At 41.2% G+C, this 18,349-nt stretch overlaps 3 protein-coding genes across 6 annotated transcripts in view; 1 reads left to right on the top strand and 2 right to left on the bottom strand.

The window, feature by feature from the left end:
* LOC148892903 (cytoplasmic phosphatidylinositol transfer protein 1-like) overlaps positions 1 to 4,338 on the top strand; it is a 36,998-nt gene extending 32,660 nt beyond the window's left edge. The window contains exon 9 of the mRNA XM_089007235.1: positions 3,837 to 4,338. Coding sequence (XP_088863361.1) covers positions 3,837 to 4,195 — 359 coding nt within the window. The 3' untranslated portion in view covers positions 4,196 to 4,338. The remainder of the gene's footprint in view (positions 1 to 3,836) is intronic.
* Positions 4,339 to 6,881: 2,543 nt separating this feature from the next.
* On the bottom strand, positions 6,882 to 10,833 carry LOC148892902 (uncharacterized). The gene is made up of 4 exons (XM_089007234.1): positions 10,707 to 10,833; positions 10,123 to 10,446; positions 9,602 to 9,904; positions 6,882 to 8,195 (listed from the first exon to the last, which is right to left on the bottom strand). The coding sequence occupies exons 2-4, from the start codon at positions 10,378 to 10,380 to the stop codon at positions 7,764 to 7,766; spliced, it is 993 nt and encodes a 330-aa protein (XP_088863360.1). The 5' UTR covers positions 10,381 to 10,446; positions 10,707 to 10,833; the 3' UTR covers positions 6,882 to 7,763.
* Positions 10,834 to 10,843: 10 nt separating this feature from the next.
* The window catches only part of LOC148892901 (von Willebrand factor A domain-containing protein 7-like), a 19,152-nt gene continuing 11,646 nt past the window's right edge, over positions 10,844 to 18,349 (bottom strand). For 3 of the 4 annotated variants that reach the window (XM_089007230.1, XM_089007228.1, XM_089007231.1), the window contains 5 exons: positions 14,872 to 14,981; positions 14,374 to 14,538; positions 13,790 to 14,113; positions 13,281 to 13,583; positions 10,844 to 11,879 (listed from right to left, as the gene is read on the bottom strand). In XM_089007230.1, coding sequence (XP_088863356.1) covers positions 11,448 to 11,879; positions 13,281 to 13,583; positions 13,790 to 14,113; positions 14,374 to 14,538; positions 14,872 to 14,981 — 1,334 coding nt within the window. In that variant the 3' untranslated portion in view covers positions 10,844 to 11,447. The remainder of the gene's footprint in view (positions 11,880 to 13,280; positions 13,584 to 13,789; positions 14,114 to 14,373; positions 14,539 to 14,871; positions 14,982 to 18,349) is intronic. The other variant, XM_089007229.1, reaches the window with a different exon arrangement.

Genomic DNA, 18,349 nt, shown 5'->3' with positions numbered 1-18,349 from the left:
ATCAGAAAAGCTGCACAGTTTGAGGGGCCTTTGCTATCATCGTTTTATTTAATTTACGACACGGAGAATGGACAATAAGATCAGTGTTCACACCTCAGGTCTCCATCTTCTACTCATAGATGTCACGTGACCTTCTTCTCCTTGCTTGTTGCCAAACAGCCACGTTTTATATTCCAACACAGCCTATACCTTTGAATACAGAACACTCAGAATGTTTACAATCATTAAATTTGCCTATGCGTCGAAAAAGCCATTACAGTACAGGCAATCTTGGCATGACAGTAGAACAGTACCAGAACTCTCGGTCAGTATGTATGCTTAGATAGCTCATGTGGCACACGGTGCTTTACAAAACCCTCGCTCTCATTAGACAACAGACTACTTCCTGGTTCAAGACAGTCCCCGTAATTCCTTTTTGGTGAGCAGTGAAAATAATCTATTAGCACCTTATACAGTCTCACTAAGATTTAATGGGTCACTTGGCCTCTCGCTCAATAAAATCTTTGGGAATAATTTTGGTATTTTTTTCTTTATTTTGTGCTGTAATTCTGCTTACTGACAAAATCAAAATAATTGTTTTGAAACAATTCATTAAATCAACAATCGTTAGAGGCGGCTTTTGTACAGTACTACAAATGTGAAGCGACTTCTTCAAATCACTTTGTCATTGGGGGGTGGAGGGCAGGTTCACTTCAAAACCCTCTCAAAATCGCGGATTTGCATCAGGCTTATTCGAGAATATGCTTTCTTCTTAGAGCCGGCACTTTCCCCTGCATTTAACTGTGTTGGTGTCATCTGATTGGATCATTCTCTACTGCCATGTAACCCAAATAGTCACTACAGTATATTGTTTCTATCCGATGAAAACTATGTACAAGTATCCATAGGTAGAGGGGAAAAAACACTTTTTCTCACTGAAAACAACAACAAAAATGTGGAACTGCCTACTTTTCAATGAATAGAGACAATGTGAACATCGAACAGTATTATTTACGGGGAATTATACAAGAGTTAAAACAAAGTGCTTCTATCCGCTGCATGGAATGTTGGTAACTTGTACAGTATGTATATCATCAGAAAGATGTTTGTATATGCAGTTATCAGATCGCACGCCTCACTGCATTTGATGATGCAATTCTATGAAAAACGTGAATGCCTCAATACTATCATTTTATATTAAAGATATTTTAGGTGAGATTATAAGCATGTAAGAAAATATAGGCCAACAAAATGTGGCCCTGCATGCCACAGCTGCATTGTCACACCTCTACCACCTTCCCTTGGCCTTTATCGACCTGTTTTCTAATTCTAGAATTTAGCAGGTTATCGTCAAACAAGTCGTAATCCCAATACCCATCACATCTGCGATTTTGTATGCAATGCATTTGCCTCATCGAACATAGCACACATGCAAGGACTCAGGATTTAGCCACCAAAGTCTGTTTTGCTCTTATTTGTCCAACTCTCCATCTGAAATCCGTCCTTTGATATCATCCGCACGTGGGCGACAGCGTCACATGGTGCGATAAACTAAGCTAGGCATCACGAGACTAGCGCTTAATGGCCCATATCATTCTGACCTTGGAAACGTTTGAAGCTCTTCTGGACGGAAATGACACAAGAAAGTAACAAATGACAAAGTGTGTTTGTATGATTGATTTATCCATTTTGACAGTAATTCCAATCCCTCATAATTTGTCTCTCACCATAATACAGAGCATTCTAATCAACTGTACGTTGAGAACATTCCATATGCCTCTTTTGAATGATTTTCTTGATGCAACAGTCTACAGGTGTTTTTCACTTTTTTATGTCAACTAAAATATCACAAATATTTAAGACAGATCAGTTTCTCTTGCATGTGCAGGGCTAACGTGTTATTCAATTTCTCTTTTTATGCCTTTTTTGTCATTGACATCCCATGCGCGTTTGGCACACTCCGTTTTGTTGGAGAATGTTCTATTGCAAATTTTGTATGGAGTTGTTCTATTGCAATCTTGTTAACGTGGCAACATGAGAGCCTTCTTTCGGTCTTACTTAGCATACAATCTCTTTAATATTTTGTACAGTTTCTGACTTGCTTTTGTTCAACAAAAAAACAAAAACAAAAAAAGACATTTGTTTATCATTAATTGTAGCTTTTGTCTTAAATCATCTTATAGAACTTTTGTAAAGTATAGACAGACGAGTCTGGTATTTATCGCCTCTCGTCAGGGATACATTTGATCTTATCATGAGTAGTTAAAAAAAGATTCCAACGATGTAAAATGCTTTACTCTGTTTAAAAGAGTAACATGAATTATGTTGTTGTTGATTAGTATAGGAACGTCCTTCCATTGAATCTGTTCAGAGATGCGTCACTCTTGTAACAGTCTTATTAACATAGATTTTTTTTTGTCACTTGATGCGGTCGTCGGCAGCTTCATGAACATGTATGTATCGAAGATGGAATCAGTGTTTAAAGACGAAGTTTTCCATAGAATGACGCTCGCGGTGATCATGGTGCACTTCGTATGATAGTAGCTGTTTTTTTTCAATGGTTTTCTTTTTGTTGAGGTCATTTAATTTTCTTTTCCCTGTCATGAACTTTTTTTGTGGCTGTACAATTTAAGGGACCCAGATTTTTTTTTTCCCCCAGCTCAAATTTTGTTTTCATGCTTACCCTGACACTTGGGACCTGTCCCACAAATTAGAAGCTGTAAAGGAATGAAGTACTGTGTGTTCTTGTTCACTTCTGGTTTGTGCAGTTTTGCCCCCAAAATTGGTGATATGATAGTTATATAAGTTCTTCCACTTTGATAGTTGTATCTCTTGTGTAGTAGTTATTGTTTTACTTTTTAGAGGAAGATAAATAATATGAATAAAAAAGCTATTTGATGCACAATTCTTTGTTCTATCTGGACATTTGCATAACAATTATTTTGATGTGAATTGAGGACAATCAAGTAGTGATTTAACACAATCTATGAGCATTTATAAGCCCTTTTGCGGTGTGCAAATCCTGTGGGAACACAGGAATTAGTTTCATCTCCAAAGTGCAAGTGAGACAAGATTTATCCAGAGATAATGTGATGTACGAAATGCTTGGCCTCCGTTGTCTGTGGAGAAGTTTGTTGCTGTCGTCACAGATGTAACTGTGCTGGATTCTCTAATAGCCTGGCCTATGCAAATGGCCTCATTTCCCTCCTTGTCCACAGCAGAAAGATGCACACTATTTTCACAACAGGAGGCCTGGTAGGAAGCCACGGTGATGTTCTCGCCTCCTGGCTTGACCACTGTGGTCGTGTTCAGGGTGCCATTCCCTGCACGAATGGTGACGTTGTCGACGCCCACTCCGTTGATGCTGTCAGTCACGTTGACCACAAACACCCACTGAGAGGAGTTGCAAGTCGACAAAGACGATGGACAGGTGGATGTCCTGACCTTCCGGCACATTGGAGGGAGAACATCGCTCACCTGGATGACAGAAAGTGAATGAACAAGCTCAAGCGGCTGTGTCATAACAGTGGAAATACAGTAAAGTCTCGTTATATCGATATTCAAGGGAGTCCGAAAAAATATCGATATAACCGGGACTATCGATATATCCAACCCTGTTTGCATGTAATTTTCTCTGTGCGTGCATAGAAATAGTATCGATATAACCGGGACTATCGATATATCCGATATCGATATAACGAGACTTTACTGTATATGATGTGCTTTGGGCCTTCCAGTGGGAAAATGTAAGTATTAGTGCCATCTCAGTGTCCTAATTAACATGTTTGCTGTACTAAATACAGTAGTTGCACCTTTATAGCCTGTTATAAACCTTATTCGTTCTCTCCTCAACCCAGACATGACAATGGATGAGGTGAGAGAATTTGAGCGGACAATCCAAGAAGCCACCAACCAGAAGATCGGGATGTTTCCCCCATCGATCTCCATTAGCGAGACCCCTTTGTCGTCCTGTTCCCTCACCGGCCCCGCCAGCGCCCCTTCCACTCCCCTGTGCACCGACGCCCCCGATTCCCTCTCGATCCCCAAGGACCGGCCCCGCAAAAAGTCAGCTCCAGAGACCTTGACTCTTCCTGAGCATTCGCCGAGCGGCGCGCAGCAGGAATCCGCAACCGGCCCACTTCCGTCTTTGAACCACCTTCAGTCTTCTACGTCGCCGTCCTCCAGCTCCAATCTGGATGAGATGGGAGAGCAGTAGATGGACTTCTCTCAATGTCTTCCCTGCACTCATGGTCTGTTGCTTTCCCAGTATCTCATTCAGTTTAGACAAACCCCCAAAGATCGGGGACCAAATATTCCCATTTGTTTGGAATTCCCAATGAGAGATCGTATTAAAAAATAAAACCTTATGATTTTAGCGTATGTTTGCATGTAAATGATCGCAAAATTGTTTTTGTTTGGTATTCCTTCAATCAATAAGACAACAAAACTGTCCGCACTATTCTTGGCATGCCAAGACAGTACCATGCACGACTTGTCTTGAAACGCATCTTACAACTCCCAGAACAAACCTGTTATCAAACTTATTATTTTGGGCGATACGTGCACACGCATAATTATTCCTATGATCTTCTCTTGTTTTTTCGAATATAACAAAAAAGCTTAGCTATTTTCAACGTTGACGATGTCATGTGAACCGACAGTTTGAGACGTAATGTATACTCATTGTAACATTCTCAAAAGAATGCTGAAATCAACACAAATGTCTTTTATTTAGGCTTGCGTGAAAAATGGCCCTCTATAAAAACTAATCCTGAATTGTGTTACATTCACTTCACATCAGAAAAGCTGCACAGTTTGAGGGGCCTTTGCTATCATCGTTTTATTTAATTTACGACACGGAGAATGGACAATAAGATCAGTGTTCACACCTCAGGTCTCCATCTTCTACTCATAGATGTCACGTGACCTTCTTCTCCTTGCTTGTTGCCAAACAGCCACGTTTTATATTCCAACACAGCCTATACCTTTGAATACAGAACACTCAGAATGTTTACAATCATTAAATTTGCCTATGCGTCGAAAAAGCCATTACAGTACAGGCAATCTTGGCATGACAGTAGAACAGTACCAGAATTCTCGGTCAGTATGTATGCTTAGATAGCTCATGTGGCACACGGTGCTTTACAAAACCCTCGCTCTCATTAGACAACAGACTACTTCCTGGCAGTCCCCGTAATTCCTTCTTGGTGAGCAGTGAAAATAATCTATTAGCACCTTATACAGTCTCACTAAGATTTAATGGGTCACTTGGCCTCTCGCTCAATAAAATCTTTGGGAATAATTTTGGTATTTTTTTCTTTATTTTGTGCTGTAATTCTGCTTACTGACCTAATCAAAATAATTGTTTTTTTGAAACAATTTATTAAATCAACAATCGTTAGAGGCGGCTTTTGTCCAGTACAACAAATGTGAAGCGACTTCTTCAAATCACTTTGTCATTGGGGGGTGGAGGGCAGGTTCACTTCAAAACCCTCTCAAAATCGCGGATTTGCATCAGGCTTATTCGAGAATATGCTTTCTTCTTAGAGCCGGCACTTTCCCCTGCATTTAACTGTGTTGGTGTCATCTGATTGGATCATTCTCTACTGCCATGTAACCCAAATAGTCACTACAGTATATTGTTTCTATCCGATGAAAACTATGTACAAGTATCCATAGGTAGAGGGGAAAAAACACTTTTTCTCACTGAAAACAACAACAAAAATGTGGAACTGCCTACTTTTCAATGAATAGAGACAATGTGAACATCGAACAGTATTATTTACGGGGAATTATACAAGAGTTAAAACAAAGTGCTTCTATCCGCTGCATGGAATGTTGGTAACTTGTACAGTATGTATATCATCAGAAAGATGTTTGTATATGCAGTTATCAGATCGCACGCCTCACTGCATTTGATGATGCAATTCTATGAAAAACGTGAATGCCTCAATACTATCATTTTATATTAAAGATATTTTAGGTGAGATTATAAGCATGTAAGAAAATATAGGCCAACAAAATGTGGCCCTGCATGCCACAGCTGCATTGTCACACCTCTACCACCTTCCCTTGGCCTTTATCGACCTGTTTTCTAATTCTAGAATTTAGCAGGTTATCGTCAAACAAGTCGTAATCCCAATACCCATCACATCTGCGATTTTGTATGCAATGCATTTGCCTCATCGAACATAGCACACATGCAAGGACTCAGGATTTAGCCACCAAAGTCTGTTTTGCTCTTATTTGTCCAACTCTCCATCTGAAATCCGTCCTTTGATATCATCCGCACGTGGGCGACAGCGTCACATGGTGCGATAAACTAAGCTAGGCATCACGAGACTTGCACTTAATATCCATATCATTCTGACCTTGGAAACGTTTGAAGTTCTTCTGGACGGAAATGACACAAGAAAGTAACAAATGACAAAGTGTGTTTGTATGATTGATTTATCCATTTTGACAGTAATTCCAATCCCTCATAATTTGTCTCTCACCATAATACAGAGCATTCTAATCAACTGTACGTTGAGAACATTCCATATGCCTGTTTTGAATGATTTTCTTGATGCAACAGTCTACAGGTGTTTTTCACTTTTTTATGTCAACTAAAATATCACAAATATTTAAGACAGATCAGTTTCTCTTGCATGTGCAGGGCTAACGTGTTATTCAATTTCTCTTTTTATGCCTTTTTTTGTCATTGACATCCCATGCGCGTTTGGCACACTCCGTTTTGTTGGAGAATGTTCTATTGCAAATTTTGTATGGAGTTGTTCTATTGCAATCTTGTTAACGTGGCAACATGAGAGCCTTCTTTCGGTCTTAGCATACAATCTCTTTAATATTTTGTACAGTTTCTGACTTGCTTTTGTTCAAAAAAAAAAAAAAAAGACATTTGTTTATCATTAATTGTAGCTTTTGTCTTAAATCATCTTATAGAACTTTTGTAAAGTATAGACAGACGAGTCTGGTATTTATCGCCTCTCGTCAGGGATACATTTGATCTTATCATGAGTAGTTAAAAAAAAGATTCCAACGATGTAAAATGCTTTACTCTGTTTAAAAGAGTAACATGAATTATGTTGTTGTTGATTAGTATAGGAACGTCCTTCCATTGAATCTGTTCAGAGATCTTATTAACATAGATTTTTTTTGTCACTTGATGCGGTCGTCGGCAGCTTCATGAACATGTATGTATCGAAGATGGAATCAGTGTTTAAAGATGAAGTTTTCCATAGAATGACGCTCCCGGTGATCATGGTGCACTTCGTATGATAGTAGCTATGTTTTTTCAATGGTTTTCTTTTTGTTGAGGTCATTTAATTTTCTTTTCCCTGTCATGAATTTTTTTTGTGGCTGTACAACTTAAGGGACCCGGATTTTTTTTCCCCCCAGCTCAAATTTTGTTTTCATGCTTACCCTGACACTTGGGACCTGCCCCACAAATTAGAAGCTGTAAAGGAATGAAGTACTGTGTGTTCTTGTTCACTTCTGGTTTGTGCAGTTTTGCCCCCAAAATTGGTGATATGATAGTTATATAAGTTCTTCCACTTTGATAGTTGTATCTCTTGTGTAGTAGTTATTGTTTTACTTTTTAGAGGAAGATAAATAATATGAATAAAAAAGCTATTTGATGCACAATTCTTTGTTCTATCTGGACATTTGCATAACAATTATTTTGATGTGAATTGAGGACAATCAAGTAGTGATTTAACACAATCTATGAGCATTTATAAGCCCTTTTGCGGTGTGCAAATCCTGTGGGAACACAGGAATTAGTTTCATCTCCAAAGTGCAAGTGAGACAAGATTTATCCAGAGATAATGTGATGTACGAAATGCTTGGCCTCCGTTGTCTGTGGAGAAGTTTGTTGCTGTCGTCACAGATGTAACTGTGCTGGATTCTCTAATAGCCTGGCCTATGCAAATGGCCTCATTTCCCTCCTTGTCCACAGCAGAAAGATGCACACTATTTTCACAACAGGAGGCCTGGTAGGAAGCCACGGTGATGTTCTCGCCTCCTGGCTTGACCACTGTGGTCGTGTTCAGGGTGCCATTCCCTGCACGAATGGTGACGTTGTCGACGCCCACTCCGTTGATGCTGTCAGTCACGTTGACCACAAACACCCACTGAGAGGAGTTGCAAGTCGACAAAGATGATGGACAGGTGGATGTCCTGACCTTCCGGCACATTGGAGGGAGAACATCGCTCACCTGGATGACAGAAAGTGAATGAACAAGCTCAAGCGGCTGTGTCATAACAGTGTGGAAATACATGATGTGCTTTGGGCCTTCCAGTGGGAAAATGTAAGTATTAGTGCCATCTCAGTGTCCTAATTAACATATTTGCTGTACTAAATACAGTAGTTGCACCTTTATAGGCTGTTATAAACCTTATTTGTTAGATACAATTCTGGCAAATATTACTGTATGTTAAAAGCAGTATATACTCAACGAAACCCGTCTCCCCGTGAGTAATTTTAGGTGATGTTCTGCTAGAGGTGGGAGTTTTAGCTCTTTCTTACAATGGACTCTGCTCGACGTTCACATCATAGTCTTACAGACACATTTGAATGTGCCGGTTCAGGCTGGCAAAGTCAACAGTTGACAGCTCGGCCTCTCGCTTTACCGCTCTTTAATAGGTCATTGAACTGTGTCCTGATCTGAAGTACAGATGTCGACAGCCTAATCTCTGAAAACGGTTTCTGTTATAACGTCTCGGGGAACTCCAAAAAGAGTGTTTAGTCTGACCTACTATTTGGTGTATAAGCACAAAAAAACAGATATGCCTTATTTCCCCAACCCAAAGGGAGTATCAGGCTGTTGCATTCATCACTCTTTTCATTCATACCCAACTTGCTCTTGTCCCTAAGAGGTAGATGTACTTTTCAAAAGGACTGGCTGCTGTAACCGCAGCAGCTTTTTGAGGGTATGCTCTTTCTTTGAGGCCCGTGGCCTGGTTGAGACTCCATGAGTTGTGTAGTTCTAGACCAGGGGTCGGGCACCTATGGCTCTTTTGATGATTGCATCTGGCCCACCGATAAAACTGAATACAGTACATATTCTCGCTGTTCATTTCTAATTTGGGCTGCAGTTGGCGCAAAGCGCAATTTTGATTGGATGATACTGACCTAGGTTGGCGGAAAGCACAATTTTTAGTGGATGATACTGCCCGTTCATGTTGAAACAGGTAAAGGGCCCTTTTAAATAAGCTCAACCAGTAAAAAAATATGGCGAGTATCGTACACTTTCGTACCGTTTCAATGAACCAAAGGATTCGCCTTTGTGAAGAGGAAGGTTCTGATTATAATTTGCAATGATACAATACCGTCGAATGTCAGTGGCACTTTGACAAGCCTCATGCTAACATTAGAATCAATATACTTGTCAGTCAGTAAAATCTACTTTAAAAGATTTTATAATCATAATTATACATTTAATTTCTAAGCGCCTTTCAAAACTCTTAAGGACACTTTAGAGTCACTGGATTTTTTTTTTCGTGCGGGTGAGCAGCGGCAGCCATTCGCGGCAGCGTTCACTCTACCCGGTCATGTTTTTCCAAAGTCTTCCATTGATTGATTTTTTTATCCTACAAGTGTTACTGTAGTAGAATGTCTCACCTGGCCCATGCAAATAGCCACGTTTCCCACGTTGTCTACAACAGACAGCTCCACTCTGTCTTCACAGCAGGAGGCCTGGTAGGAGGCCTCAGTGATGATTTCACCCTCTTCCCCGACCAAAGTCGTCGTACGAAGGGTGCCCGTCCCTTCGCGGATAACGATGCTGTCAATTCCCGTCCCATCGACTCCGTCAGTCACTTGGACAACCCACACCCACTGAGATGAGCCACACCGTGACAAATCGATTGGGCAGTTGGCAAATTTACGAACCACCCGGCACACTGGCCTAGTCACATCATCCACCTGGAGATACAGAAATGTAGAAGCAAAACGAAAATGTAAATATCGGAGGTGAACTTGTTTTTAGCAGATCATGTGTGTTTGAGTTGCAGCTTCATTTAAAATCCTGCATGTAGTATCTGTGGTTGAGTCCCTAAATAAACAAACATCTTTCTGACAACTCTATTCTCTGACAGTGTTTCAACACCGTTGATCAAAATCTGAAGTAACTCTTCTCTTACCTCAGCACCAACTGAAAACCGAAGGACAGCAAAGTTAAGATCGGTTGCATCTTCATTTTCCGCCACAATCGTAAGTGTCACGTCAGTTCCCAATGTCACATTTTCAGGAGCCGTTAGGCGCACAGTGTCATTTGCTTTCCCGCCGCCGTCTGCTTCTATGGTAACAGACATTGGCGATGATGAATTAAAGTTGCGGTTGTTGATCGTCTGAATGGTGAATGTCCCGTTTGCAGTCTCGTTGGGGACCCCTCCGGTCATTATGGTGACAGTGAAAGGGATCGAGATGGTTGATCCTGGTTCTATGTTGGTGATGTTGACTTGAGCCTGGAAAAGTGGGACAGTCATTTTAGAGTTTGTTAATAACTTGCCCCTTTTACTTGTTAAAATGCTTCTTGTTTGGTTGGCTGAAAAGCTATCATCCAAACCATTGTGGATATTGAGCAAAGGCAACACTCAGAGATTGTTTGAAGAACTGTTCTACTGCATTCTTGTGACTGAATCCAATATTTCGCAACATGATTTCCATTGTGTTCAGATGAGAATTGCTATCTTTTTGGTTGAAAATTGAAGAAGCTGAAGCTCACAATCACAGCAATGTTTGAAGTCCTGATTCGAGTGGGGGCCTGTCTTTGGAACAGTGTTGGAGTTGACTGTGAGGATGAGATCTTGCCGTCTCCTCTCGCTCGAACCACAAAATCTCCTGCTGGAATCTCATTGGCAGCTTCATGAACATGTATGTATCGAAGATGGAATCAGTGTTTAAAGACGAAGTTTTCCATAGAATGACGCTCGCGGTGATCATGGTGCACTTCGTATGATAGTAGCTGTTTTTTTTCAATGGTTTTCTTTTTGTTGAGGTCATTTAATTTTCTTTTCCCTGTCATGAACTTTTTTTGTGGCTGTACAATTTAAGGGACCCAGATTTTTTTTTTCCCCCAGCTCAAATTTTGTTTTCATGCTTACCCTGACACTTGGGACCTGTCCCACAAATTAGAAGCTGTAAAGGAATGAAGTACTGTGTGTTCTTGTTCACTTCTGGTTTGTGCAGTTTTGCCCCCAAAATTGGTGATATGATAGTTATATAAGTTCTTCCACTTTGATAGTTGTATCTCTTGTGTAGTAGTTATTGTTTTACTTTTTAGAGGAAGATAAATAATATGAATAAAAAAGCTATTTGATGCACAATTCTTTGTTCTATCTGGACATTTGCATAACAATTATTTTGATGTGAATTGAGGACAATCAAGTAGTGATTTAACACAATCTATGAGCATTTATAAGCCCTTTTGCGGTGTGCAAATCCTGTGGGAACACAGGAATTAGTTTCATCTCCAAAGTGCAAGTGAGACAAGATTTATCCAGAGATAATGTGATGTACGAAATGCTTGGCCTCCGTTGTCTGTGGAGAAGTTTGTTGCTGTCGTCACAGATGTAACTGTGCTGGATTCTCTAATAGCCTGGCCTATGCAAATGGCCTCATTTCCCTCCTTGTCCACAGCAGAAAGATGCACACTATTTTCACAACAGGAGGCCTGGTAGGAAGCCACGGTGATGTTCTCGCCTCCTGGCTTGACCACTGTGGTCGTGTTCAGGGTGCCATTCCCTGCACGAATGGTGACGTTGTCGACGCCCACTCCGTTGATGCTGTCAGTCACGTTGACCACAAACACCCACTGAGAGGAGTTGCAAGTCGACAAAGACGATGGACAGGTGGATGTCCTGACCTTCCGGCACATTGGAGGGAGAACATCGCTCACCTGGATGACAGAAAGTGAATGAACAAGCTCAAGCGGCTGTGTCATAACAGTGGAAATACAGTAAAGTCTCGTTATATCGATATTCAAGGGAGTCCGAAAAAATATCGATATAACCGGGACTATCGATATATCCAACCCTGTTTGCATGTAATTTTCTCTGTGCGTGCATAGAAATAGTATCGATATAACCGGGACTATCGATATATCCGATATCGATATAACGAGACTTTACTGTATATGATGTGCTTTGGGCCTTCCAGTGGGAAAATGTAAGTATTAGTGCCATCTCAGTGTCCTAATTAACATGTTTGCTGTACTAAATACAGTAGTTGCACCTTTATAGCCTGTTATAAACCTTATTCGTTAGATACAATTCTGGCAAATATTACTGTATGTTAAAAACAGTCTATACTCAACGAAACCCGTCTCCCCGTGATTAACTTTAGGTGACGTTCTGCTAGAGGTGGGGGTTTTAGCTCTTTCTTACAATGGACTCTGCTCGACGTTCCCATCATAGTCTTACAGACATATTTGGATGTGCCGGTTCAGGCTGGCAAAGTCAACAGTTGACAGCTCGGCCTCTCGCTTTACCGCTCTTTAATTGGTCATTGAACTGTGTCCTGATCTGAAGTACAGATGTCGACAGCCTAATCTCTGAAAACGGTTTCTGTTATAACGTCTTGGGGAACTCCAAAAAGAGTGTTTAGTCTGACCTACTATTTGGTGTATAAGCACAAAAAACAGATATGCCTTATTTCCCCAACCCAAAGGGAGTATCAGGCTGTTGCATTCATCACTCTTTTCATTCATACCCAACTTGCTCTTGTCCCTAAGAGGTAGATGTACTTTTCAAAAGGACTGGCTGCTGTAACTGCAGGAGCTTTTTGAGGGTATGCTCTTTCTTTGAGGCCCGTGGCCTGGTTGGGCCTCTATGAGTTGTGTAGTTCTAGACCAGGGGTCGGGCACCTATGGCTCTTTTGATGATTGCATCTAGCCCACCGATAAAACTGAATACAGTACATATTCTCGCTGTTCATTTCCTATTTGGGCTGCAGTTAGCGCAAAGCGCAATTTTGATTGGATGATACTGACCTAGGTTGGCGGAAAGCACAATTTTTAGTGGATGATACTGCCCGTTCATGTTGAAACAGGTAAAGGGCCCTTTTAAATAAGCTCAACCAGTAAACTTTAAAAGATTTTCTAATCATAATAATACATTTAATTTCTAAGCGCCTTTCAAAACTCTTAAGGACACTTTAGAGTCACTGGATTTTTTTTTTGTGCGGGTGAGCAGCGGCAGCCATTCGCGGCAGCGTTCACTCTCCCCGGTCATGTTTTTCCAAAGTCTTCCATTGATTGATTTTTTTATCCTACAAGTGTTACTGTAGTAGAATGTCTCACCTGGCCCATGCAAATAGCCACGTTTCCCACGTTGTCTACAACAGACAGCTCCACTCTGTCTTCACAGCAGGAGGCCTGGTAGGAGGCCTCAGTGATGATTTCGCCCTCTTCCCCGACCAAAGTCGTCGTACGAAGGGTGCCCGTCCCTTCGCGGATAACGATGCTGTCAATTCCCGTCCCATCGACTCCGTCAGTCACTTGGACAACCCACACCCACTGAGATGAGCCACACCGTGACAAATCGATTGGGCAGTTGGCAAATTTACGAACCACCCGGCACACTGGCCTAGTCACATCATCCACCTAGAGGAGAAAATGTAAATATCGGAGGTGAACTTGTTTTTAGCAGATCATGTGTGTTTGAGTTGCAGCTTCATTTAAAATCCTGCATGTAGTATCTGTGGTTGAGTCACTAAATAAACAAACATCTTTCTGACAACTCTATTCTCTGACAGTGTTTCAACACCGTTGATCAAAATCTGAAGTAACCTTAATGACTCTTCTCTTACCTCAGCACCAACTGAAAACCGAAGGACAGCAAAGTTAAGATCGGTTGCATCTTCATTTTCCGCCACAATCGTAAGTGTCACGTCAGTTCCCAATGTCACATTTTCAGGAGCCGTTAGGCGCACAGTGTCATTTGCTTTCCCGCCGCCGTCTGCTTCTATGGTAACAGACATTGGCGATGATGAATTAAAGTTGCGGTTGTTGATCGTCTGAATGGTGAATGTCCCGTTTGCAGTCTCGTTGGGGACCCCTCCGGTCATTATGGTGACAGTGAAAGGGATCGAGATGGTTGATCCTGGTTCTATGTTGGTGATGTTGACTTGAGCCTGGAAAAGTGGGACAGTCATTTTAGAGTTTGTTAATAACTTGCCCCTTTTACTTATTAAAATGCTTCTTGTTTGGTTGGCTGAAAAGCTATCATCCAAACCATTGTGGATATTGAGCAAAGGCAACACTCAGAGATTGTTTGAAGAACTGTTCTAATGCATTCTTGTGACTGAATCCAATATTTCGCAACATGATTTCCATTGTGTTCAGATGAGAATTGCTATCTTTTTGGTTGAAAATTGAAGAAGCTGAAGCTCACAATCACAGCAATGTTTGAAGTCCTGATTCGAGTGGGGGCCTGTCTTTGGAACAGTGTTGGAGTTGACTGTGAGGATGAGATCTTGCCGTCTCCTCTCGCTCGAACCACAAAATCTCCTGCTGGAATCTCATTGAATCTCACCAAGAAAGCAGTTGCTCCTAATGGCTGTGAGAAAAGACAAGCAAAAATTAAAAAAAGAAGAAAAACTGCAATTTATGAGCAGTTTGATTTGAATTAGGCTTGCTTTGTTGTACCTTGAGTTTTCCTAGTGAGGAAAATCACAAATTACATAACACAATGTCCAATGTGTTACCGCTAATACCGCTTAATGAGAAATCCTCGAGTGAATAGTCTCAGTTTACGACATTGGTTATGGAAATTTCAGTTGAATTAGTCAATGAGATAACAGTTCTAAATTGGGTCAAAATAAGTTTGTTTTTAGGTGTTTAATGGTTAGCCATTAGTGTACTCTCTCTTTCATGAATATTTCCAACATGCCTGGAATGTTCCGTTGATCACCGTTGGGCCCGAGCTGTCATACAGTGTGACCTCTGTTACATTTACACGATCACTTCCTGTCGCTGTGACAAAGATAGTGGCATTACCCCCTAAAAGTTTGCACAAGAGAGACAAATGTTATTTTTTAAATAGTGAAAATGTTACATTATCAAAATGAATACGAGACATGACTTGATGCAGATCCCAGAACTTGAAAGAAAATTGTGAGGGTCCATGAATAGGAATTAAAAGCATCACTCATGGGGAGAGGCATCTGGTTTGTTCTTTGCTACTTTTATGCATCTGCCGTATTCTAAATAAAATACATTGCTGACCCCCAATGGAGAGACAATAACAAGGCGTGTGATGTTGCAAATGAAAATCATACAGTAAAGTCTCGTGAGTGGATCGATATCTCCAAGGGTTCAGAAAGAATATCGATACAACAGGCGACTATCGACTATTCTTCCGACCATGGTAGTAGCATGTAAGTTGACTGGACTGTTGACCTGCATAGCCAATAGTAGGATATAACCGGGACTATTTTTAATCGATATCGATAAAACGAGACTTTACTGTATTTGACTGTGAGTGGACATGTCTCATTCAGAAGAGATCAATCTACATTCCAGGCGCTTCACTGACCTGTGACCTTACATTGAGTAGTAGATGAAGTTAGACTGGACTTTGACCTGATGCCAATGGGGATAAACAAATATTTAATGTTGGTAAAACAAATGTTTACAATTTCAACACATTTCATTATAAGAGATCAATTATATTCCAGTCTTTTACTGACCTGTGACCTTAATTGAGTAGGGATCATTAGAGTCTAGTCTGATTTCCCACAGTCCTGTTTCATTGATATCATTGAGCCTCAAACGTCTTAGGTTACCTGCCGAGGTCAAAGATGCCAGAGAGCCACTGGACTCACCGGAATTCTGAGTTATTCCTATAAAAGGATGCTTCCGATATCGATATAACGAGACTTTACTGTATATGATGTGCTTTGGGCCTTCCAGTGGGAAAATGTAAGTATTAGTGCCATCTCAGTGTCCTAATTAACATATTTGCTGTACTAAATACAGTAGTTGCACCTTTATAGGCTGTTATAAACCTTATTCGTTAGATACAATTCTGGCAAATATTACTGTATGTTAAAAGCAGTATATACTCAACGAAACCCGTCTCCCCGTGAGTAATTTTAGGTGATGTTCTGCTAGAGGTGGGGGTTTTAGCTCTTTCTTACAATGGACTCTGCTCGACGTTCCCATCATAGTCTTACAGACATATTTGAATGTGCCGGTTCAGGCTGGCAAAGTCAACAGTTGACAGCTCGGCCTCTCGCTTTACCGCTCTTTAATAGGTCATTGAACTGTGTCCTGATCTGAAGTACAGATGTCGACAGCCTAATCTCTGAAAACGGTTTCTGTTATAACGTCTCGGGGAACTCCAAAAAGAGTGTTTAGTCTGACCTACTATTTGGTGTATAAGCACAAAAAAACAGATATGCCTTATTTCCCCAACCCAAAGGGAGTATCAGGCTGTTGCATTCATCACTCTTTTCATTCATACCCAACTTGCTCTTGTCCCTAAGAGGTAGATGTACTTTTCAAAAGGACTGGCTGCTGTAACTGCAGCAGCTTTTTGAGGGTATGCTCTTTCTTTGAGGCCCGTGGCCTGGTTGGGACTCTATGAGTTGTGTAGTTCTAGACCAGGGGTCGGGCACCTATGGCTCTTTTGATGATTGCATCTGGCCCACCGATAAAACTGAATACAGTACATATTCTCGCTGTTCATTTCCTATTTGGGCTGCAGTTGGCGCAAAGCGCAATTTTGATTGGATGATACTGACCTAGGTTGGCGGAAAGCACAATTTTTAGTGGATGATACTGCCCGTTCATGTTGAAACAGGTAAAGGGCCCTTTTAAATAAGCTCAACCAGTAAAAAAATATGGCGAGTATCGTACACTTTCGTACCGTTTCAATGAACCAAAGGATTCGCCTTTGTGAAGAGGAAGGTTCTGATTATAATTTGCAATGATACAATACCGTCGAATAGTGGCACTTTGACAAGCCTCATGCTAACATTAGAATCAATATACTTGTCAGTCAGTAAAATCTACTTTAAAAGATTTTATAATCATAATTACATTTAATTTCTAAGCGCCTTTCAAAACTCTTAAGGACACTTTAGAGTCACTGGATTTTTTTTTTGTGCGGGTGAGCAGCGGCAGCCATTCGCGGCAGCGTTCACTCTACCCGGTCATGTTTTTCCAAAGTCTTCCATTGATTGATTTTTTTATCCTACAAGTGTTACTGTAGTAGAATGTCTCACCTGGCCCATGCAAATAGCCACGTTTCCCACGTTGTCTACAACAGACAGCTCCACTCTGTCTTCACAGCAGGAGGCCTGGTAGGAGGCCTCAGTGATGATTTCACCCTCTTCCCCGACCAAAGTCGTCGTACGAAGGGTGCCCGTCCCTTCGCGGATAACGATGCTGTCAATTCCCGTCCCATCGACTCCGTCAGTCACTTGGACAACCCACACCCACTGAGATGAGCCACACCGTGACAAATCGATTGGGCAGTTGGCAAATTTACGAACCACCCGGCACACTGGCCTAGTCACATCATCCACCTGGAGAGGAGAAAATGTAAATATCGGAGGTGAACTTGTTTTTAGCAGATCATGTGTGTTTGAGTTGCAGCTTCATTTAAAATCCTGCATGTAGTATCTGTGGTTGAGTCACTAAATAAACAAACATCTTTCTGACAACTCTATTCTCTGACAGTGTTTCAACACCGTTGATCAAAATCTGAAGTAACCTTAATGACTCTCTCTTACCTCAGCACCAACTGAAAACCGAAGGACAGCAAAGTTAAGATCGGTTGCATCTTCATTTTCCGCCACAATCGTAAGTGTCACGTCAGTTCCCAATGTCACATTTTCAGGAGCCGTTAGGCGCACAGTGTCATTTGCTTTCCCGCCGCCGTCTGCTTCTATGGTAACAGACATTGGCGATGATGAATTAAAGTTGCGGTTGTTGATCGTCTGAATGGTGAATGTCCCGTTTGCAGTCTCGTTGGGGACCCCTCCGGTCATTATGGTGACAGTGAAAGGGATCGAGATGGTTGATCCTGGTTCTATGTTGGTGATGTTGACTTGAGCCTGGAAAAGTGGGACAGTCATTTTAGAGTTTGTTAATAACTTGCCCCTTTTACTTGTTAAAATGCTTCTTGTTTGGTTGGCTGAAAAGCTATCATCCAAACCATTGTGGATATTGAGCAAAGGCAACACTCAGAGATTGTTTGAAGAACTGTTCTACTGCATTCTTGTGACTGAATCCAATATTTCGCAACATGATTTCCATTGTGTTCAGATGAGAATTGCTATCTTTTTGGTTGAAAATTGAAGAAGCTGAAGCTCACAATCACAGCAATGTTTGAAGTCCTGATTCGAGTGGGGGCCTGTCTT

Source organism: Hippocampus bargibanti, linkage group LG10 (assembly GCF_051943395.1).
Source record: "Hippocampus bargibanti isolate YZ-2025 linkage group LG10, ASM5194339v1, whole genome shotgun sequence".
NCBI lineage: Eukaryota > Metazoa > Chordata > Actinopteri > Syngnathiformes > Syngnathidae > Hippocampus > Hippocampus bargibanti.
This window is presented reverse-complemented; position numbering and strand designations above follow the sequence as displayed.

Coding starts and splice junctions, on each gene's coding strand:
- LOC148892902 (XM_089007234.1), bottom strand. CDS start 10,380: ATGACCGGAGGGGTCCCCAACGAGACTGCAAACGGGACATTCACCATT. Junction 9,905..10,122: donor GGTTTTCAGTTGGTGCTGAG/GTAAGAGAAGAG, acceptor CTGTATCTCCAG/GTGGATGATGTGACTAGGCC. Junction 8,196..9,601: donor TGGCTATTTGCATGGGCCAG/GTGAGACATTCT, acceptor TCTGTCATCCAG/GTGAGCGATGTTCTCCCTCC.